This window comes from Asterias amurensis, chromosome 7, assembly GCF_032118995.1.
Source record: "Asterias amurensis chromosome 7, ASM3211899v1".
NCBI lineage: Eukaryota > Metazoa > Echinodermata > Asteroidea > Forcipulatida > Asteriidae > Asterias > Asterias amurensis.
In genome coordinates, this window is record NC_092654.1 from 1535021 (window position 1) to 1558269 (window position 23249).

Sequence of the window (23249 nt, forward strand, 5' to 3'; positions counted from 1 at the left end):
AGGCCTATGTATCTATAATGGTTTAAATGCACTGTACACGTTTGGTAATTGTCAAAGACCAGTGTTCTCACCAGGGCCAAATTTCATAGCGCTGCCTAATGGTTAGCAAATTTGCGTGTTTAACTGTAGCAGAAAAATTTGCTTAAGCCGTAGCGTATTTTACAGGCTAGCAGAATTATTGGGCGGCCACATTGTGTGTTTACCGTGGATTTGCATTGTGATGTCATTTATTTTCGTGCAGTAAGCACCGGAAGGTTAGCATGGTACAGTAAGCACAAAATCGGCCTCTAAGCAGGGCTATGAAATTGGGCCCTGGTGTGTCCCATCATTAAGCATAAAATAACAAACCTGTGAAAAATTGGGCTCAATTGGTCATCGAAGCTGGGAGAAACTTATGAAAGAAAAAAACACCCCTGTTTGGATGAATTTGTGTGCTTTCAGATAGGAACAAAAGATTTTTAGCTAGAAGTCTTTTATTATTTAAGTGAGAAATTAACTCTTTCTCAATAACTACGTTACTTCAGAGGGAGTCGTTTCCCACAATGTTTTTCATTTATATTACATGTAAGGCTGATTTCCTGATCCAGTACAGCTTGTTCAATATCTGTCAGGATTGTACAGATGGTTGCCGTGGAAACACTTGCGTTAATGATTCTGTTTTTGATGTGTTGCTCTCACAAGTTGTTGTTCTTTTGAAGGGGTTTTTTTATTCTGTCGTTGCGAAGTAATGAAGGGAGTTACGCAGTACTACACTTCTTTATTTAAAATCCTTGAATTTTGTGGGCTGGGGAAGACATACACTGTCCCGTGGGAGTGTAGATTATTGTACGACATCTTCAATTAAAATTTGAGCTGGCTGGTCATTTTAAAAATGTCCAGTGAAAAAACATGCATTCTACTCAATAAGAGATGTTCCAGCCCAGTCTTGATTCTCAAAGTAAGTTGTTGTTTCTGAACCCTCTTGCTCCAATTTTTATCTCAGAGAGCACAAGGCCATTTTCATTTTGCAAAGGGCATTTCCATTGAAAAATCTTTAAGTCTATGATGAGAGAACATTTGCAGGAACACCAAGGGCACATTACAGAGGTCTTCGCCTTAATTCCAGGCTTGAATAAATAAGTAGTAAACTTATGGGTCTAACCATGTATTAAATCCCTTTTTTGAGAAGTGTTGGCTCTGAGAAGAGCCGTTGCAGTGTGGTCTTGACGTTTTAAACAGTATATACTCTGCTCGTCTTCAGGAGAGAAATACTGAGCATCGTCACCTTGTGAAATAAAAAGAAGAGTCCAATTTAACCAAGTTTTATTTTTGTTTTATTTTTTGCTACAGTGCGGGACCGAAAGGTGATAATATTTATGAATGGAGATCATCAATCCTCGGCCCAAGGGGTTCGGTCTACGAGAAAGGCGTCTTCTTCCTGGATATAAACTTTTCCCCGGAATACCCGTTCAAACCACCAAAGGTACGTAATCCACTAGGACCCAGTTTCATTGAGCTGCCAGAAACTACTGCATGTCTGCTAAGCAGAAATAAGCAGGGTACCAGCCACAAGTTGCACATTATGACATTGTATTTTAGCTGGTAACCTTATTCTGCTAAGCATAGTTTTGTTGTGCTTAGCCACTTTTTGTGCTTAAGCGGCTCTATGAAAGTTGCCCCAGGGCTCGCCCTTAACACTAGCCCTGGGTATAATGTCTAGTAAAAACTGCTATTGTGTTAGGGGCTAGTGAACGCTATTTCTCATCTTGCCTTTTTGGGCAACTAAAAACTGTCATTTGTATCTGTTGTTTAAAATGTTTGTACTTCTTCCTGTTCAGATGTGAATAATGAATTTTTAAAAATGTGGAAAGTTATATTTTGTGTACTTGTATTGTCATTTGACCATTTAACTGGTCGGGTCAATGCCAAATACATCAGAAAGATTCATAAATAGTATCACAAATTTGTGATATTATGTGTTTGAACTGGCTTTTAAAACACTTTACTTCTTTCAAATTGCTCATTGCTGTAGTCGTAGGACTATGCAATTGCTCACAATGTATTCCTTTTCTAGATGTGCGTAATGAAACTTTAAAATATGTTTAATTTATGATTGTTTGAACGTCCTTCTGTTATTCATTTGATCATTAAACTGGTTGTGATCATTTCCATTTATTCATCAGAAATATTCATTTGTGATATTGCGTGTTTGAATTGTCTTTTAAATAAATATGTACTTGATTAACATGCTCCTTCTTTCTTTTTTCCAGATGTGCATATTTAATTGTTATAAATGTGTTAATTTATTTTTGAGTGTGTGAATGTAACTTCTTTTGACCATTTAACTTGATTCGATTTGATTTGATTCGATGCTTCTTTTGGTGAACAAATTTTCCTGTTTTTACATATTTTGAATTGTTTACTGCCTTTTTTATATTCCAATGTATCTTTCTTTTTCAGGTTAATGATTTCTAGGTGTGCAAATTTTTGGAATTATGTGAAACAGACTATAAAATGTTCACATGTTGCAAATTGATTATTGTCATAGTGCCTTTCACATTTATTATGATATTCTTGATTGTTTTTCTTGTTAAGGTTAATATTTTCAAAGTTTTCATTGTGTTCATATTTGTTGTTGCGTATAAGACACAGTAGATTACCAAATTAATTAATTAAGGATAGTAGTTTGATAGCAGATAGCACTAGTAACTATAGTTAGTACGTTACAGGCCTTGTACTTTGTAGAGGCAACTGCCAACATGACCCCTGGCCATTGCCGTAGTGCCCTTTGTAGAATTCATATCGTTCAGGTGCCCTTTGCTAAAGAAAACACCCAGCCCGTACTAACTGTCATTTGAATCGTCCGGTCAATCACTACGTTCTGTTTACATTTGTCTTTAGGTAAGGTTTAGTATACTGTAGGCCTAGTACTTTGTAGAGACCACTGCCCTCATGCCCCTGACCATTGCCTTAGTGCCCTTTGTAGAACTTGCCTCGTTGAGGTGCCCCTGTACTAAAGAAACTGCCCTTAACATTGTACTCAGCCTTGCTCTGTATTAAAGAAAACCTTGCACCAGCCTATGTTTTAGTATACTGTAGGCCTAGTACTTTGTAGATGCCACTGCCCTAATGCCCCAGGCCATTGCCTTTGTGCCCTTTGTAGAACTTGTCTCGTTGAGGTGCCCCAGTACTTGCCCTGTACTAAAGAAAACCTTGCTCCAGCCTATGTTTTAAGATACTGTAGGCCTAGTACTTTGTAGATGCCACTGCCCTCATGCCCCTGGCCATTAGTGCCCTTTGTAGAACTTGCCTTGTTGAGGTGCCCCAGTACTTGCCCTGTACTAAAGAAAACCTTTCTCCAGCCTATACTATTTGGTGAATCTCTACCTTCTATTTACATTTGTCTCATAGGTAAGGTTCCGCACACGCATCTACCATTGCAATATAAACAGCCAGGGTATTATATGCCTAGACATACTCAAGGACAACTGGAGTCCTGCGTTGACCATCTCCAAAGTTCTGCTTTCCATTTGTGCATTACTCTCAGACTGCAATCCTGGTGAGTTTTGTTTGGTTTTATTTCATTTATTAGTTTTGGGTTTATACAGACGGCTCTGCTTACTGAGCAGAATTCTTTTCTATGATCACCATTCTCCTCTTACTGTCATTTCTGCGCCAGCTGTGCAAGGGAAGAGTGCTTAGTAAGATTGAGTTCACACCTGCACAGGCAAACATTGCTTGCTAACCTGTGAAATACGCTTGCTGTAAGCGCATAATTCCATGCTTCCGCATAAGCGCCAATTCTTTGCTTAGGGTTAGGCAGAGCCATGAAATTGGGTCCTGGTTGTGAAGGCAAGGACTCTCAGAAAAAGCAAACTTAATCACTGTACAAGCCAAGAATGCAATCGAGACAATGAATTTTGTGTTTTAGTTATGGGAGGAAAACCTCAAGGAATTATTCCAGGCAAAACTCAGGCAGCTCTGTCAATACAGTATATATCATACATTGCTGCAAAAACAGTTGGGCAAAAAAACACTTATGACATCAGTTAAAAACTAACAACCATTCCTTGCTTTTTTCTCTCACCCTCTCCCTGCAGCTGACCCCCTCGTTGGTAACATAGCAACTCAGTTTCTCCACAGTCGCGAGGACCACGACCGGGCAGCTCGGCAATGGACCGAACGTTACGCAACATGATGCAAGGTTCCACCGCAACCGGTGGCTGCTTCGTTATCTACGTTTAGTTTATTTCTCACTCATTGTTATTATCATATGTTTTTTCCCACACTTTTTTTTTATTGTTGTTATTATTTTTTTGTACAGCATGTTCTCCCTCTTCGCATTTTTCTGTATATTAGAGACCTGTGTTATGAGTCAAGGCTCCAGACTTACTCCAATAATTGTGGGCGGGGTAGAGGGGAGGTTCGACCATAGGTTTTGGTCAGATCTTCCATCATTGGGAGGTTTAGGTAGGGCTAGGGTTTGAACCGTGAGGGGATTGCCTCCTTCCCCAAAACATCCCCAAATTTACACCTATGGTTGGCCATGTTTACCCCCTTACTGCAATGTCTGCAACGAGGGCTTTTTTTTAACCTATGAAAGGCCTTGGTTATTACTCCAATCACCCCTAACATTGTCAAACCGAAGGGCTGTTGTTTGGTGTCCCCCCCCCCCCCTTTCCCTTTCAACCCTTACCATGGTCCAATTTCATAGAGCTGCTTAAGCATGAATGTAGCTAAGCACATCAAATATACGTAACAGATTTCAGTTTCCAGTCATATCGGTGCTCAATTTCATGGCTCTGCTTACCACAAATTTATGGTAAGCAGAGTCATGAAATTTGGCTCTGGTCTTATCTACCATTTGTTACTGGTATCCTGCAATTTTTGTTTGCTAAGCAAGAATTTGTTAAGCAATATTTATTTGCTTAAGCAGCTCTATGAAACTGGTTGCCTGCTCATCATTCCGCGTCCATGTGTTTTAAAGTAGGAATAACGATTATAAATGGCAGGGTACCAATTAAATCACAGCAGTATCTTCCAATCATACTTATGAGGGATCTATTTGGAACGCCCTTTCAAAAAAGGTCTGTACTGTCTTTATATTTGGCTTTCACCGCCAGCTACACAAGTGCAGGTGGCATGGTTGGCTTGTGCGTAAAGCGCTCGCCTCTCACCAAGGTGACCCCAGTTCGATTCCCGGCCATGGCCATATATGAGTTGAGTTGTGCGTTGGTTCTCTGCTGTGCCATTAAGGTTTTCCAGACCATCCGATTTTCCTCCCTCGGGGAAAAATCAAACGCTTTCGATCTTGGCTGTGCTCCGTGGTCATAGTGGGTTGATGTGGCTGGCAGCCAGAGGCACCCTTGCATGCCTGCTTCTCGAGCACGTTGTAGCCGCGTCCTTCGCAATTCAGCTCTTAGCTGCGAGTAAGGATGATTAGCTTCCCAAATTATTATAATTATTTGGCTTTCACCATCAGCTACACAAGTGAAGAAGCCGTAGCCACAAGTAGCCAAGAGGTTAAAACGTTTTCCCGCCTAAAATATCCAACGCTTGATTTTGAGTGCTTTAAAAGGTACACTGTGCTGAGATCCATATTTTTGTTGGTGTACATGTTTGTTGTTCATTCTGCAAGATAAAATCTCTTTCTTGTGCCGTTTTTATTTGTTGGGCCAAGGCGACCAGTGTTGTACCGACATGCGCGTTCTGAACAGCTCCCTCTAGAGGTTTGAGGTAATCACAAGCTACTTCCATCTACGTAGGTCTGGTGACTTGTGAAACATTTTTGCGTACCTTTTTTTTTAAACTACAAATATACCACAGATGTGTTTTTAACAATCGGAATCATTTGTCAATTCTTGCTCATAAAATTAAAACTGACTTTTTCGGCTAGAATCAACACGACTCATCTGTCGATAATTTTCAATGACCCCCCCCCCCCCTGCGCGAGCTGTGTAAACAAAGAATGTCTAGTAACATGGTGTACACACGCGCACAAGCAAAAATTCCCTGATAACCCGTGAAATACACTTAACATAAGCATGGAATTCTCTGCTTCTGTTAGCACCAATTCTATGCTTACGGTAGCAGAGCCATGACATTGGGCCCAGTCCAACCTATTGACTACACTTGTCAGTTCTCTGATGGACACAATGTACCAGAATACAGGCCTGTAGGCTTTGCTATTGGAAGGGTAAGGGCACCAAGGCACTTTCTCATTTGAAAGGGCACCCTATGAGGAAATTGTACATTTCTACTTGAGCTTTTCAAGGGCACCAAGGCAATGACCTTGGGGCATGGAGGCAATCGCCTCCGTTGCCTCTGAGAAGTATCAGGCCTGAGACTAACATTCGTCACCACAATAGTCCTTTAAAACACAGACCGTAGAAATTCGATGTTTACGCCTAGATGGCTATTAGCTGAACTAAAAGACAAAAAGGGACCCCGCACTAATGTTATCAATTGCTAATGGATCCAGCCAATTGTACTTGGGGTCTCCCTTACACATGTAGTAGCATAATTTCCTCAGCCGAGTCTTTTACATACATAATGGGCTCTTTGGGTTGGCTAACAAAGTCACTTCTGTTTCCGTGCGGGATGACGTTAGTGTTATTTTCACAGTTCATTGAACGACACGGGGGAGAAGGGGGTGTGGTTCGGGGGATGCCTTGGGACGGGAAATTCGCCATCTGAAAATTACGTCTCGGGAGTCGTTAAGTGATGGCATTGGATATTTTTGCAACAGTCCAATGCAAAAAAAAAAAACAGGCGCATGGTTGGTCTGTTTTGTTTTACCTGAATGATTTTTTTGTTTGTTTGTTTGTTTGTTTTCTTTCTGTCTCTTTTCCTCTTAATTTGTGCATAGTTTATTCTGAACTATGGGCTACTGTATATGTATATGTACATAATCATGTAGATGTGACATTAGATACGTTATCAATTATTATTACAGCAAAATCAGTAGTTATATGTATTTATGAAAGTTTTTTTTTTTTTTTTTCTATAAATATGTTTTATTATTTTAGGTTTTTTTTTTGGAGGAAGTGTTTTTGATGCTGCCCCCTCTCGGTAATGTTATTGTGTTGATGCACCCTAGATAATGTATACTTTGTACAAGAGGAGGATATCCATACTGGTTTGTTATCAAAATTGCCCTCATATCAATTTTAATATTAATATTGTATTTATTTCTCTGTAATTTTTGTTTTGGATTGTTTTGTGTGAGAATTTTGGAAGTAAATGAAAACGCGACAGAAATCTCAAGCTGTGTAGAATGATAAGCTTCAAGTTGAATACCCTTTTTTTGTACCAATAGTCCTTTATTATGGTGCGGCCATCTTGATTTTCTCCCATTCAAATCTATGTGACCAAATCGAGGCTGGACGCAGATTTAGTCTGGTTCCTTTTGTAAAATGAATATTAAGCAATCGTTCCTGCTATTGGATACAGGGAACAGCTTTTTTCCTCTAAAGAATTCCTGAGACTCCAAGTACACAATGAAGAGACAACTAGAGGTGGGGGGGGGGGCAACCTCGTTCCCAGGGGTGATCGATCTCACCGCGCCTTTTTTCCCCAGCATGCCTTGCTCGATCATAACCCCTGGGTAAGTGTAACTCAAAAATATCCAAATATAAGGGATATTACAATTAGTCCTGTGGTTGATCCGTTCTGTGTTGGGATGCGCTGTGTGTAATAAAAGTCATAAACTTGGCTTTCAGTGTTGCGTGACAAAAAAAGCGAATACGTACATCTTTATACACACGCGTTTCGGCAAATAGAGCTTTTTGGAGACGCACAGCGTTTCAAATTTTTCGCGTATATGATAGCCAGTCAAAGACACGGATCGGAGTTTCCCTCCCAGGGGTAAGAGATGTACGCAGAGCTAGCGGGTGATACGGCGCGCTGCCCATGGTAGCGAGGTTGGGGGGGGGGGATACTACATTGTCCAATATCAGAGCCGTATATTGAGAGAGTTGCATCAAATTACGTTTAGAAGCCTTTTCGTGTCCAACAAACATCGGTGTTGCATTTGGACGGAAAATAGCGTCCAGCAACCAAATGACCAAAGAAATCAGAAAATTTATTTTGGTTTTAGCCATATACACCAGGGTGTCTCTCCCGGGCTCTGTGGAAAAAAAAATCACAGGCATATTACTTGGATGGGATTGGAACCCACGACCTTTGCATACTACTAGGGTAGTGTCATACCAACTAGAAAACTGGTCCCTCTTTGAATGCAACTCAAATACCTACGTCTTTTTACCCAATTTATTTCTGATATAATTCATGTGCAAGAGAACTTTATTCTTTTTATGGGTCACTCAACCCATCTTGCCCCAGCACCCCCCCCCCCTTATTCGTCTTGACGACGGCGGTAATATTTACTCTTCAGCATAAAGACACCCTGCAAAACGTTAGTGCTTCACCTCCATCTAATACTTCACATAAATTTGTATTCAATCTCTCATCCTAAAAGCTCATTACAATGAATTCTTGTTTCCGTTTCTTCTATTTGAGGACATTGCATTTTGATTTAAGTAGGATGAGCAGGGCCAGCTGCTGATAGAAGCTCAATTCATTAGAACTCACTCTGCGGCGGAGAGTCGTAGCGTTTATGAATATATAACCACCGTGTGTGTGGGTGACACAGGCAGTTATATGGTTCGCATCTGCTAGTCCTGATCACAGGCCCACAAGGCCGAAATAATTATTGCTCATGAACTTGGGTTCGGATAGGATGGTTAAAATAAAAAAGGTTTTCTTCTGGTGAAGCTGTCATAGTTCTTACTCGAACAATAATCAAAAATGTTGTTTGTGTTTTTAATTTGTTATATGTAGTTAATGTATGTTTACTTGAGCTGTCCATTATTTTTATTCGTATTATTTCTAGCCGACACCCAGAGTTTTAAAAAACAGCCAAGTAAAATTGAGAAACATATCTTTAGAGTCTTGAATGGGTATTTTTGTTCTGCTTCTGGTTGGAGGTATGTTGCATTTAGATCCAACAATGGTATTAGTGTAAAAGGGAAAAAATGCAGAATTTTGTTCCAATGTGACTAATTATTTCACAGCCTGATTGAATGTTTTTGTGTGCCACAAAATAAGTTCTTTTCTGAGGCGAAAAATGTGAAATAGGAGAAATAAACCAGTATGGAAGGATAGACTCGGGGGTTTGGTCTGCACACTGTGTATAAGGGAAATGGTGGATTATTTTACAACAAAGGACAGAAACTTTTGCTCTTTGTTGAAAAATATTAAAGCAATTGACTCGTGGAACCTCTAGGTGGCAGCAGACTTACCAAGCAAAACCATCGTTCTTGGTAACGTGTGCATGCTCAGAACTATTAAACAAGGTTGTGGGTTCGAATCCCCCCAAGCTAAGCGCTGATTTCACAATGACGTGAATAAGTATTGTCTTCCAGTTACTGGATCACAATTTCTTGATTTGTGCAATTCATAATCATAGACGTTAAACCAAGGTTTGTATGAGAGAGATTGGTTGTTGCCAGCTGGGTGTTTATATCCCCTTGTGGGAGTTTGCCGAGTTCTCTTGATGGGAAGATCATCTAGACAAAAAGACAAACAAACAATGGAAATTTACCTGGTAAACTCTGCTGCAATCTAGTGTTCAAAAGTCTCCCATTGGCGCAAAAAAAAAAAGAGACGTCAAGATTTTAGTTTGTTTTTTCCACCATCCAAATCCTACAAGACAAGTCTGTGTGCAGCACCACCCCGTAGAGTATACATGAAAGAAGAAGTTTAGCGTAGGCTTTTTATTAAAGAAACCCCTTGTACATTTAACCCAGAGGCTATTTATACAAAAACAAAATACTATGTAGTCTCAGACTTTTACCAAGCAGTATTATATCAGGATTTGTTGTTTAGTACAGATGTAGAGACAGTAGTAGACCCAGAAGTGTAATAAGAAATAAAGTTGATATCATCCATTGAAATGCTGTACGAGTAGAGTGTCTTATTTGTTCATGTTTGATGACGGCATTTTCCCTTGCGGAGTGTCGTGGCCGAGTGGTTAAGAGCTCCAGACTCGAGGCTCTGGTGTTTCTGTGCAGCAGAGTGTGGTTTCGAGTCCCAGTTGTGACACTTGTGTCTTTAAAGGGATGCTACAGTGAATTCAAATAAAACAGTTAATTTTGCTGTCATTTATTTCTGATATATGTATTGAACATCAATAAAATGTGTTTTGTTTATTCCCGACATGTCTGACTTGCGTAATTAGCGAATAAGTCATGCCCCCCCCCTTTTGTGGATTGTTACCGCCCCCCCCTACCATCGACGTCACGTTGGGAATTCAAACATATCGTCGGCAAAAAGAGTTTGGTCCCTAACTACACGCGCCTAGGTACCAGGCCACACAGTGCACGCGTCTCTATATGCACACAGCCAGGGGGCCCGAAGGCTCGGGTTACCGACAAAATGAAGGCTCCCTTTTAGGGGCGGGGTGGGTTCCCCTGATCTCTTGAAAACCATTTTTAAAATACTTGCGCATTTAATAAAAAATATAACAGCCACCCTTTAAGCAAGACACTTAACAATGAGGCTTCGGATGGGACGTGAAGCTGTTTGTCCCGTATTGCATGTAAAAGAATCCAGTGCACTTATCGAAAAGAGAAGGGGTTTACCCGGTGTTCCTGGTTTGATTGGCTGTGTATTGCGACTAGGAGGGTGTCGCATGCAATTATGTCCTCTATGCAATAGTATCCGAAGGACATTATTGCATATGCAATAATGTCCGCCGGACGGTTTTGCATATGCAATAATGTCCGCCGGACGGTTTTGCATATGCAATTGGTCTGCCCGGACGCTGATGTTCTTTTGTCTAAACTTGTTCAAGTTTAGAAATTTCCCTGATAACTTGGTGCATCCCAACGTATGCTTAAAATAACAAATCTGTGAAAATTTGATCTGTTGGTCGTTGAAATTGCGAGACAATCATGGAAGGAAAACACAAAGTTGTGTGCTTTCATGCTTGATTTCGAGACCTCACGCCGGTCTCAAAATCAATTTAAATATTTTATTGAGAAATTACTTCTTTCTCAAAACTAAGTTACTTCAGAGGGAGCCGTTTCTCACAATGTCTTATACTATCAACAGCTCTCTATTGCTCGTTACCAAGAAAGTTTTTATGTTAACAATTATTTTGAGTAATTACCAATAGTGTCCAGGGCCTTTAAGCAATCATGCCACTGCCTAATAACACACACACACACACCCACACACACACAAAGGAAGTAAACTAAAACACTAGCTCATTTATTAAATACATATTTAGACTTCTTTATTTGCAATACAATGACACATTCCATTCACCAAGCTAAAAAGAACAGTATTTAGAAAACTCACAAAATAATGGGTAGACTCTGTGAAGAAAAAAACAATTAAAGAGGAATTAACTTAACAAGAAAGGTGTATTGTGATTGGCTTTAGGTAGTCACATGATTAGAGTGTACATGTATCATACATATGCTAGTAATAGAAGTCAGGGAGCTAGACCAACTAACACTTCATGAAGCAACTACTCTTTCTTGGTGCTTGTTTGTACGTTGTCTGACTTTTCTGTTTGGTCATTGAAAGTACAAATACATCAGTAAATCACTGCGCAAGTTGTTTGTCCGTCAACCTTTCTACTGCATGAATTCACTGCGATTAAAGGCACAGGGACCTCTTTGGTAATTGTCAAAGACCAGTATTCTCACTTGGTGTATCCCAACATATCCATAAAATAACAAATCTGTGAAATTTTGACTCAATTGGTCATCGAAGTTGCAAGAGAATAGTGGAACAAGAAACACCATTGTCACTTAAGTTGTGTGCTTTCAGATGCATAATAAAAGGCTTCAGGCCTGAAGTCTTTTATTATTTGTTGCATATATGAAGGAAAACAACTTCAATGAGATGGTCATGAAAGTGGCTACAAAAAACAATTTGTAAGGTGTGTTACTTTTGTCATGATATAATGGAATGTTAATTACACTGGACTCATTCCCACTGAGACCTGGGGTTGACCTTTAGATGTGTATCTAAGATGTGTCTCTAAGATGTGTCTAAATCTTTATTGCTAAGCAATGTGTGTAGTCACAATACGGATCACTTTGGCAGAAGTGACAACTCATCTTAATATGAAACAGATCTTTCTGAAATCCTGCCCAGTTTTGCTCTATCCAAAAAATTCAACATTTTTCTTTGATCCTATTTTTCATCTCTTCATAAATCCATGTTTTTACAAGTTGAAGAGTTAAGGTTTTTATGTACAGCCGTTGGGGGGTCATTGCAATTATCAAGAAACATTTGTAGATACAAAAAGATGTTTACAATATACATTTCTATAAGTTACAAATTGTAGATAGATGAAGATGTGTTTCAGGTTAAGAAATAAAGGAGATAAATTATTATTTGATCCAATAAAAAAACAAAAAAACAAAACATACAATTTTTACAGGAACAATCGGAAAAACAAAGAGGGAATCATTGAAATTGTTTCTTGAGACATAAATCAAGCCAAAGACTGTAAAAATCAGCACAAACCAATTCTTGGTAACATTCAGGAAAACTTAATCTTGGTCAAAACTATCACAGCATGTTCTTATAAGAGATTATACAATTCCCCGGTTATTTTCGGCAAAGAAGCAGCCTATTTCACTTTCTTGCATTCTTATTTGAGAAATTGTACCTCTTCAGATGTAACTGTCTTTCAAATTCTTTTAGAGGTGTGCAAATGAAGTTTAAGTTAATTTATATAACCTTGTATTCAACTATGTATTCAAATATGTACTATAACCTTGTGTTCAACCTTGTGAAAGGCATTCTTTTCAATCGTGAAAATCGGCGTCAAATTCAGCAGAGCACACAAATTTTCTGTGAAAAGCTGCTGACAATTTGGATGCTGTTTTAGTAGATGGTCAAATTGAATGATTATCTTTTTTAATCGCACAACGCCAACAAAATAAGGCTTCAGACATTAAGTGAAACAGAATGTCCGAATTGAGTTTCTCCAATTGTGTACGAAATAGAATAACGCAATGTTTAAATTGGCTGCTTATTTGCCTAAAATGACAAAGAAAATTATCGCTAAATTAAAAATAAATTCTTAAAAACTCTCCCAAACTAATGCTGGATAAATGAAGTAGGAAAAAACACTTTGCTAGAAAACCAGGATATATAGTTCACTTAATTTCATAACGTGTGATTTGACTGTGAAATTTGGCTCTCGAAATCTCATAAATATGTTGCATTCTTCCATTATACCATTGTAAGCTTCTGCTAAACACAGGAATAATGACCTCCTAAATGTATGCATGGAAGGAATGGTGACCTCATGTATGCATGGAAAGAATAATGACCTCGTAATGTATGCATTTATTCAGTGGTGTAATGTAAAAGCTTGACTACTGTGAGGCCCACATGCATTAAACATTCTGAAATCATCGCATAAACAAAATCTCTGGATTGATTGGTGTTGGATGTTTTCAGTAAATTCCTTAGAGCCGCTCGAGCAGAAAAAAAATGCTTAACAACTTTTGCTGATCAAAAATTTTACATGGTAGCTTGGCTGGTAACCCTTTTGCGGTAAGCATAATTTGGTTGTGCTTATCTACTTCTTGTGCTGATACAGCTCTATGAAATTTGGCCCTGAGGTAACGAGGGGATAGTTATGCCTTATTTTACAAAGACCTGAAAAGCTGTCTTTTGTTTTAAAATAAATCCCACACGTAGATCCTTGTCATTTGATAGTAACCATTCATAACCCCAAAGTGACTGGTGTTATTGGTGGTTTCTCGTTGGTGGTCCGTTAAATTAAGGGGTAGGGAGAGTTGAAGCAACATAGGTGTGACACTGAACACAATGTTCAAGTTCTGGGCATTGAGCTGTAGAGGTAAAAAGCTACAGTTCTCATTCTTGCATTGCTGAAGAGTAGCTGGAGTGAACATAATGAAATCAAACTTAGCTCCTTTGTGATAGAAACAACTGCGCTAAGGCAAAAACAACAGAGAGACACCGAATTTAGTGACACGTGGTGTGTCGGTCAACCAATCAAATGACAACGATCCAAGTGCGAGTTCCAACAAAGTTTAGTATCGTAAAAGCAGCACCTCAACCGAACTGGAACTGGAAACCCCCTGGAAACCCACTATTGTAATAGCCGCTGTCCCGATGATGGCCGCCACCCCCTCCGAAAGGGAAGCCGGCAGGATGGCCAAAAAAGCTGGTGAAGATCTGGTTGGGGTCGAAACCTAATAAGCAAAGAAAATATATAAAAAAAATCAGATATATTTTTCAATCTGACAAATTAATTTCTTAGTAATTTTCTTTTATCTACACAAATAAATAGAATGTATTTGACATTAAAAATATGTCATTAATTTGATTTCAGTAAAAAAAAAATCATCATGCAATAGTTTTACATAATTGGAAGAGCATGATAGTATATACAAAAATAGTTTACAAACTTTTCATTATTTACAAATGTTTTAAAAATAGTTTTAAACACAGGTTTCCCCACCAGATCCTCAGCAGTTTCTAAACCAAAAAATTTAGATGAAAGGTGATTGCGTGATGAGCTAAATCTATAAGTGCAATGAAACTAGTTTCCAAACTAAGCACAGCCGATCGCAGACACAAAACTGGCTCCACCCTTATGGAGCTGCTTAAGTAGGAATTTCGCGCATAAAGCCTGGTTCATACTTCCTGCAAATGCTTTGTGCGAGGCAAAACTGACGTCACCTCTCTGTTTTTCGCTGTGAATGTTTCGGACGATAGCTAAACTCTACCGAATTGTTCGTTTGCGAGTTTGTGACGCCATGAAGTATGAACCAAGCTTTGGCACGCAGTATTCCGAGGTAAGCAACACCGTAAAGGTGGAAACGGCTCTTTCTTCGGCACAAGCTATCTGGTGATTTTGGTTCTCTTTCTTGAGTTGTTTTTGAGGTTGGATTTTACGGCCGAGTGGCATCACACCCAGAAGGAGAATTCTGAGTTGCAATCGTCTGCATAAAACAAACTGCTGAAGATATCCCCCGGATCGAAATCTGTAAACACAGTCACAACAAAAAGTGTTCTTTTATGGAATTGTTCTTTCAGTCTTCAATGGTTTCTGTTACTTTCAGAGTCTGGCTTTCATTTCGTTTCATTTCATTTAATAATCTGGTTGTGAAACGGAGGATTCTTAGAAAAAGGAGCTTAATCACTGTACTAGCCAAGAACCCAATGGAGAGAAGACGAGGAAGGAAGTTTCAGTTTTAGATGTGGGAGAAAAACCCCAGAGTATTATTCCAGGGAAAACCCATGGGTTACCTGACTGCATGGACGTAGTCAGTAGGGCCTGAAAACCCAATCCACATGGTGGAATTTGAATGCTGCCAGCGGCCAGTATTCTCTGTACTCTTTACACTGGCCTCAGTCTTTACTCCCAGCAGTACATTCCAATACTTCAAGCATTCGCTACAAACTCTGGCACGAAAACTACAAATCAACTTCAGGCCTTGGAACTTTGCTCTTGAAGGGGCACAGGAATTTTCCTCTAGTGAAGGGCACCATGTAATGAGGAAAATGTAAAAAAGACGTGGAACTTTGCAGAGGGCACCACAGCAGCAGAGGGCACCACAGCACCACAGGGCACCATGATGATTTCTGTGGGTGCCGAATGTTATTTTAAGGCCTGCCAACTTACCACTAAAGCCACCGTCCATGTCCTCCAAGTCTTGTCCGCTATCGTATCGCATCTTCTTCTTGGCGTCCGATAGAACGGAATACGCCTCGCCGACTTCCTTGAACTTCACTTCCTCAGCTTTCTTGTCTTCCTCCGACTTGCTGGAATGGCGGTCTGTAAACAACAGGGATGAGAACAGATGAAAATGAAAAATCCAATAAATCCCCCCCAAAAATTGGATCTTTGCAGAGGGCCCCACAGCAAAAGCACAGAGACATCACAATTGCTGTGGGCGCCGTGGATTATTACGAGGCCTGCGACAGGGATCCACTATTCACGAACATAGAAAGCGTCTTCTCGGCTTACCTGGATGATGGAGCAGCGCATGTTTCTTATACGCCTTCTTGATTTCATCTTCGGTGGCGTTCTTGGTGACCTTCAGGAGCTTGTAGTAATCTTTCCTCTTGCTTTTCTTCAGTTCAAGTTTGGCTTCTTTGAGGAGACTCTGGTTTTCTGGATGGAGTGTGACAACGATAATAGTAAATAAGGCTAGAAGATTTGCATGGTGGAAAGACAACAAACACAAATAGTTTGCGGTGCGATTTTACAGTGTATACTATCCGAAATGTTGAGTCCCTGTTGAATGCTGCAATTATAACCAATGGAAGCAAAAATTCTGTAATCTTTTCTTAAGACAAATACAATATATATCTATCTATCTTGTATTCTTGGATGCAAGAATCTTTGTACGCTTGGAGGCAAGCTTCTCAAGATGTATCATAGTGCTTGATTTTAGCCAATAGCCTGGCACACACAAACACTAGAAAACAGTACTGTTGGCAAGTTAACCTTCCTTCTTAGGTAGCATTGCAGAGTCAAAAATCAAAGAGATTTAGAACTTTTTAAAGTATCACTTCAGCACAGAAGAAAAGACACACAAAGCAGGCTTGATTACCGTGTACATTCGCAGACCACTTCCACGACAAGTCTACCTGACTCGTCTGCACGACTCGTCTCCACGACTCGTCTGCAAGACACCTCTTACTTTCATCATTTCACTCACCTCTTGTTCTATCCATCTGGCTTATCTTCTCATAGTCACGTACTGCATCCTCGTACTGCTCTGTCTCCATGTAACTGGAAGGATTCAAACCAAAATATTGTTTGTTTATTTCTTTGTTAAGATGATCTTCCTGTCAAGGGAACGCGGCAAACTCCCACAAGGGGATATAAACGCCAAGCTGGCAACAGCCAATCTCTCTCATATAAACGTCAATGATTATGAAGTGCACAAATCAAGATCTTGTGATAGAAGACAATACTTAATAATAATAATAATAAAAAACCATTCTTATAAAGCACATTAAACACAGAGTCCCAATGCGCTGTACAAAGTCAAAACAGATAAACAAACAAAACTAGATAGACTTTAACAAGTGAGTTTTGAGATGGCGTTTGAATAAATCCAGAGTTTGTGCGTCTTTGATGTTACGGGGGAGTTTGTTCCAAAGAGTAGAAGACGTGGAAAATGCACATTGGCCGTAAGACTTCGTTGAGGCCGATGAACATCTAGTTATTGTAAAATAAGTAGTTAACTTGTTATATTCGAACCCATAACTTTGTAATTTGCACGTACTATGACTTATCAGGCATCCTTGGTTTCACTACCACAAATATACAATAATTTAAAAAGCGCTCATAGTTTTGTTCTACAAGGTATGCGGAGCTATTCCCAGAGTATCAGACCCATTCACAAGGTGTCGTTGGTTTCAAACTCACCATTTTGCTCGCCTCATAAATGCTTTGAGATACTCTGGGTCTAATTCTAGTGCCTTAGTGCAGTCCTCGATAGCCTGATCCAACTTTTTGAGCTGCAAGTGAAGATCAAATAACCAATATTAACAAATGAATCAAAATCATTTAAATTAAACAATACATGCTGTTGGATTTTGATGGGTTCATGCTGGTTTGGGGTTCAGTCCTCAGTCCGAATCAAACAAAACATGCTATTGGATTCTGAAAGAATATTGCATGGTTTTTTTACCCTAACACCGACGTGCATAAGCACTGTATACTCAATACTTTATCCCTGAACTTTTCTTCTTTATCCCCGATGCAATATTTCACATCTATAGACCGTATTGGATAATCCCTTTTTTGCTATGAAAGTCGCCATCTTTCAAACCGTATGTACGCATACTCGCACGCATACTCGCACGCACACCCGCACAGACGCCATGTTGTAGGGCAGATGATTGAACAGTGACGTCTTTTTCAATACGGTCTATTGGATTCTAAAAGTTTGAGGGTAACTAGGGTCCGCTGAGTTTCAGAGCTGAACATTCTTACCTTTGCGCAGACCGTTGCCCGATTGCAGTAGATTTTAGCGTTTGTGTTGACGTTGAGGGGGTCCACTGCCAGGGCTTGTGTGTAAAGTTCATACGCCTCTTGGTATTTCCCGCCTTTAAATGTTTCGTTACCTTCCTCCTTTTTAGATTTTAATAGTTTACATTTCTGTAGATAGAGAGAGAGAATTTGAACAAAAAAAAGGAAAGAGTTAATAACTGATTCTGCACACAAATATCTTTATGTACAGACAAAATTTAGCATTCAAGAAAGACCTTTTTTAAACAACTTGTAAGGTTTGGAAACTTATTTTACCATTCACTCAAATCAAAATAACTATTGGAACAACTTGTGAACAACTTGTCCCTGTATATTAAACTCACATAATTTCTAATGTCCATATAGGCATGGAATTTTCGATCTTAAAAAGGGCACAGCGATTTCCCTTTGATAAGGGGCACTTCTATGAGGAAAATGTAAGTTTGTAATGGAACTTTTTAAAGGGCACCACAGCAAAAGCACAGGGCATCATGGCAATCGCTGTGGGTGCTGTGGGTAGGTTGTTGCGCAACCTGTCTTAAGATCACAGACCTGTGGTAGGGAAGGGGGTCAGGGTGGGTTAGTTCGAGGACTGTCTCTACCCCCTCACCTTGAGAGCGACTCGAGCATCGGAATGATCGGGGGCAAGTCTGAGCGTCTGCTGGAAGTGTTGTATCGCTTTGTCCATGATGTCCTGGTAGTACAAGCAAAGCCCCCTCACAAAAATAGCGTCCGCGTTCAGAGATTCTCGCACTAAAATGGCACTGGGTTCAAATCAAGTAGATGATATTGAATGGTTAGACAGTAGGAGGGTTAATGGTAAACATTGAGTCTTTAGCAAGGAGGATGTTCTCCAGCCCAAATTTGCTTGCAATTACACAGCTAACCGTGAAAGTTGGTTCTAAAGCTCCTAAGCACACAAAGTCGGTGAAATCAGATTAAATAACATTTTTAAAAAGAGTCTTCAAGATAAACAAAAAGAAGGCAAGCCCAAAGCTTACTTGATAGATTGCGATGCTTCTGAAAACCTCCTCATCTTGGCTAGAGCCTCGGCTCTCTTGACCTTGAACTTGGTACTCGCCGGGGAGTGTTCTATGGCTCGGTCCATGAGATAAACGACCTTTCGGAAATCTCCAGATTCAAAGGCTTTATCACTATCCTTGTCGTGGTGCTGTACCAATTTAGCCGCCCGTAACTGCGGCAGAAAACACACCAGACAAATAAAGTTACGTTAGATTCACAAATTTCCTCAAATCAAGCAAAATCTTGTTTTTATTTGAGAGTGTCTTTGCAATCCAAGGATTAAATTAAGAAGCACAGACCAATCTACTGCAGATGTCCTGTACCTAAGTTTCCCTCCGTTACTGGGGCACTATAATAAAGTTGGGGCGCAATACTAGGGCTGCGCTTATAGCGGCACATTAGTTTTTCTGTTCGCATCACAGCCATCTCTAACCAATCATATCAGTTCAGCTAAAACCTGCGCACTTTTGAGAGAATAAATGCGTTAAAGCCCCGGCACAAATGCGTTATCAACCCATACAGGGCATATGAAATTGACCTACAGAGGTCAAGGCCTCCATTGCCCCCGGTCTTTGCCTTGGTGCCCCTTCAAAAGTTTCCCAATGACTTTTAGATCTTCAAATGGAAGAGCCCTTTGCAAATTCCTGGCCTATTACAATTAAATACAGTTCAGTTCACCTCAACAGAACTTGATTTTTTTAATTTTATTTAACTGTGACAATACACAAACACGTATGCATCTCTGAATTTTACTTTTCCCAGTAAGAGATAACCCAATTATTGTTGGTTAAACAAAATGAATAATTGTAATATCAAAATGATAGTTACAGTGTAAAGAAACATATTTACCTCTGATTGCGCTTGTTTATTATGTGGATCTAACTCTATGACTCTGTTGAGTGAACGAACAGACGCATCCGCAAAACCCAACGCTAAGTGACATTTTGCCTCTCTCAGATATGCCTGCAAAAAAAGAGAACAAGAACTTAGACATGTAAGAGAATATTTATCTCATTTGTCTGAATGTTATCAAGTATACTTGATTACTCATAGAATTGAAAGGTAGTTTTACAAGTCAATATCTAAACGTTTTGTTTGTGTTAAAGGGAAGGTATACGTTTGGCAATCGCACTTAAAATTAATGTCAATAAAAACCTTTCGAGAAACGTTTCACTTGGAAGTAATATGGTTGTAAAAAGATATCAGTATTTATGCCCCTAAATTTGAATCGGAGAATCAGTAACATTTCTCAGATTGTATATTCTTATTAGGGATTATTTTTTCACATGCTACATTTATTGTCATACAATTACATTTATTAAAGGATTAAAACAATCCAACGGTTCCATAAACCAAAGGTGTACTTTACCTTTAAAGCCATTGGACACTTTCGGTAAACAGTATTATCCAAGGCCCACATTTCGTGTATCACAACTTGTATGTAAAATAACAAACCTGTGAAAATTTAGGCTCAATCGGTCATCGGAGTCGGGAGAAAATAACGGGGAAAACCCACCCTTGTATCTGCATGTTTCGCCGTGTCATGACATGTGTTTAAAATAACTCCGTAATTCTCGATATCGAGAATTGATATTGTTTAACTGTTTTCTCAAAAAGTAAATAATTTCATGGAATTTCAAGAGAAGTCTTTCACCACTACCTTCTGTAAACCCTGTATTTGTAAATCTGTGAACTTTTGTTTTTTTCTGTACCGAAAGGGTCCAACGGCTTTAAGGTATTACACAATCAGGAATAGCCGTTTGTAGAAAAAAACAACAAGACCACCAATTTTGTCAGGTCATGCGCGACTCTAGTATACTCTGGCCTGTAGTCTAGTGTTACTACTTAGTGTATTTGTATGTTTAAGAAACTTTTATCTTCACCTTTCAAAGCCTCATACTATTTTCAAAACTTAATATTTAACTCTTATACGTTGGTATACCTTTACGAGTGTACTGTCGATTCCTATTGCTCGCTGGACGTCTTCAAGACCCTTCTGGTATTTATCAAGCATTATAAAAGCGGCTGCTCGGTTGTTGTAATAATTCGGTGAAGTCGGACACATGTCTAGAGGGACGAAAATGCGTAAAACAACATTGGTTAATAATTTGGAAAGAAGAACAGAGATGGTGACACCGACAGACAAAAGCACAGACGAGGTGTGTGAAATTAATACAATCAACATTGTTGCTAACCAGCGACAAAAATAATTAAAAGAAACAAGAATTTTGCTTATTCAAGCTCTGCAGTCGTCCTCTCCGTGCATTAAATCAAAGACGATGATACATCAATGCACTTTTTTTTAAATTATTTTAAATTTGTGATTTAGTCCAAAAGTTTGTAATAACTTTCTAGCACATGCTTTTGAATTTTCATCTCGATGATAACACATTCAGTTTCCTCTGTGGGTAATAACTTGAGCTTAGAAACTGTTTTTACGGGATTTGTTTCAACATGTTCAGAACAACAATGAGTCTCTTGAAGATGGAGGATCCAGTAGGATTGAGGACTGGAAACCCACATAAAAATTACTTCTCACTGAACCAGGCACTCCAATCTAAAGCCTGGTTCAAGATTCCTACGAATGCTAAGCGATTTTTGACGTCACATGATAATTTTCACAGCGAATGTTTCACAGGAGTTGAACACAGTTCAACTGTTGTGAGATATTCATTGCGAATTGTGTCGCCAAATTGTGTTACAAATTCGCTGGAAGTATGAACAGGGCTTAATCCAAATCCAAACATATTGGTGTAAAGAGACATTAGAAGTGAGGATAGTGGAGGATTGAGGTACTAAGCAAGTAGGCTTAGGGAATAACTGGTTAATGCAACATGCAGAACCATTAATTTCACACAACAATTGACATAAACTACGAACCAATTGCTTCTGTGTATAGTTGGATGGCTTTTGTGTAGTCTTTGTTTTTATAGCAAATATTGCCTTCATTTTTCTTCGCCTCTGCAACGCTGAAAGGTAAATAAATATTACAAACAATCAATCACTTATTAATCATCTCTATAAGTTGGGAGGATGTAGACCCAGGGTAGGCAGTAACTGGGGCGCTGTACTCAACATTTTGAAAAACAGACAATGTCCAACTTACTGGGTCTACTGTTTTGGTAGGTTGACAACAAATCCCAAATATTTAGAAAATAGAATTCTGGATTCCCTTACCCATGGACACCACAGTCTCTGTTTGGACTGAAAGTATAACGAGTGAAGGCATGGGATGGCATGAATGGGAGAGGGGTTGCTTATAGTTTCGATAAGTAACCCTCCTCCTGGCCCAGCAGACAGCGAAGACGATTAATCGCAACCTAGGCTAGGAAATATATTACTAAGTTGCGTAGAGCTTAACAAATTACTGTCCCCCACGCCATATGCCCAGCAGAGATTTTGTCCCCCCCCCCTCTCCCCCAACCCCACCCCCACACAATACCGCAAGTACCATATTGATGTATTGTATTGATAATAATGGCAAACTGAAACTCTTTTTTGACAGCAGGTCCTCTTTTAAAAAAACCTCCTTCCTTTCTCAACTCAATCCCAACTTAAGTTCATTTCCCATGAGACAGATTTCTCAGTGGTACCGGCCGATATTGCATATAATTATCAAAGTTTATTCTTTGAATATGATGAATAAACTTGTGACTCGCACATAATCACATGCTGCTTGCTTTTATAAATCACACACAGAGGCAGTACCGAGTACGTAGACACACAGGTAAAGTAATGGATGAAACAAATTTACGAAAACAGGCCCATGTTTCATCAAAAATCCCTACGAATTTCTTAAATAGTTTCCACTGAAAAACATGACAAATGAATCTACACTAATAATGGTAAAATTTTACAGTGATTGAACTTACTCTTCATTTGTCTCCATGTTATTATCGGCAGAATTTTCCATGTTTTATTCGTCACGTTTTGTCGCAGCAACGGGTACAAACCTTCGGGGAAAATTTATTACTCATTCATTTAACTGGGTCAGACTACATACTAAACAAAAAAGTGATTTAAAAAGATGGGGTTACTTTTTGTTTTTCTATATTTTATAATATCTACTCAAATTTTACATTTCTATATACTACCTCATCTTAAAATATATATGAAAAATTGAAAATGGTAAAATTTGGTTTTAAATTATAATATAAAAATATGTTTACCATATATGGAAAGAGTAACACCCCTT

The 23249-nt window shown here is 39.2% G+C and overlaps 2 protein-coding genes across 5 annotated transcripts in view; one reads left to right on the forward strand and one right to left on the reverse strand.

The window, feature by feature from the left end:
• LOC139939527 (ubiquitin-conjugating enzyme E2 E1-like) overlaps positions 1 to 9935 on the forward strand; it is a 47461-nt gene extending 37526 nt beyond the window's left edge. For both annotated transcript variants that reach the window (XM_071935523.1, XM_071935524.1), the window contains exons 4-6: positions 1330 to 1462; positions 3391 to 3538; positions 4080 to 9935. In XM_071935523.1, coding sequence (XP_071791624.1) covers positions 1330 to 1462; positions 3391 to 3538; positions 4080 to 4177 — 379 coding nt within the window. In that variant the 3' untranslated portion in view covers positions 4178 to 9935. The remainder of the gene's footprint in view (positions 1 to 1329; positions 1463 to 3390; positions 3539 to 4079) is intronic.
• A 1317-nt stretch (positions 9936 to 11252) lies between these two features.
• LOC139939801 (dnaJ homolog subfamily C member 7-like) lies at positions 11253 to 23021 on the reverse strand. 3 transcript variants are annotated; one of them, XM_071935920.1, is made up of 12 exons: positions 22927 to 23021; positions 21935 to 22023; positions 20997 to 21121; positions 19904 to 20017; positions 19033 to 19226; positions 18642 to 18795; positions 17996 to 18160; positions 17426 to 17517; positions 16710 to 16783; positions 16013 to 16159; positions 15668 to 15820; positions 11253 to 14231 (listed from the first exon to the last, which is right to left on the reverse strand). In XM_071935920.1, the coding sequence occupies exons 1-12, from the start codon at positions 22965 to 22967 to the stop codon at positions 14092 to 14094; spliced, it is 1488 nt and encodes a 495-aa protein (XP_071792021.1). In that variant the 5' UTR covers positions 22968 to 23021; the 3' UTR covers positions 11253 to 14091. The 3 variants fall into 3 exon arrangements, with proteins under 3 accessions (XP_071792021.1, XP_071792023.1, XP_071792022.1); XM_071935921.1 differs by lacking the exon at positions 11253 to 14231 and adding an exon at positions 14321 to 15026; XM_071935922.1 differs by lacking the exon at positions 21935 to 22023 and having other exon boundaries at positions 22927 to 23002.
• Positions 23022 to 23249: the final 228 nt, after the last annotated feature.

Bases quoted from the DNA above. Each gene is read 5' to 3' on its own strand.
- LOC139939801 (XM_071935920.1), bottom strand. From the start codon at position 22,967: ATGGAAAATTCTGCCGATAATAACATGGAGACAAATGAAGA. The intron at 20,018-20,996 runs GTATACCAACGT...CTTTTTTTGCAG, and splicing joins TCGACAGTACACTCGTAAAG to GCATATCTGAGAGAGGCAAA. The intron at 19,227-19,903 runs GTAAATATGTTT...TTTCTGCCGCAG, and splicing joins ATAAACAAGCGCAATCAGAG to TTACGGGCGGCTAAATTGGT.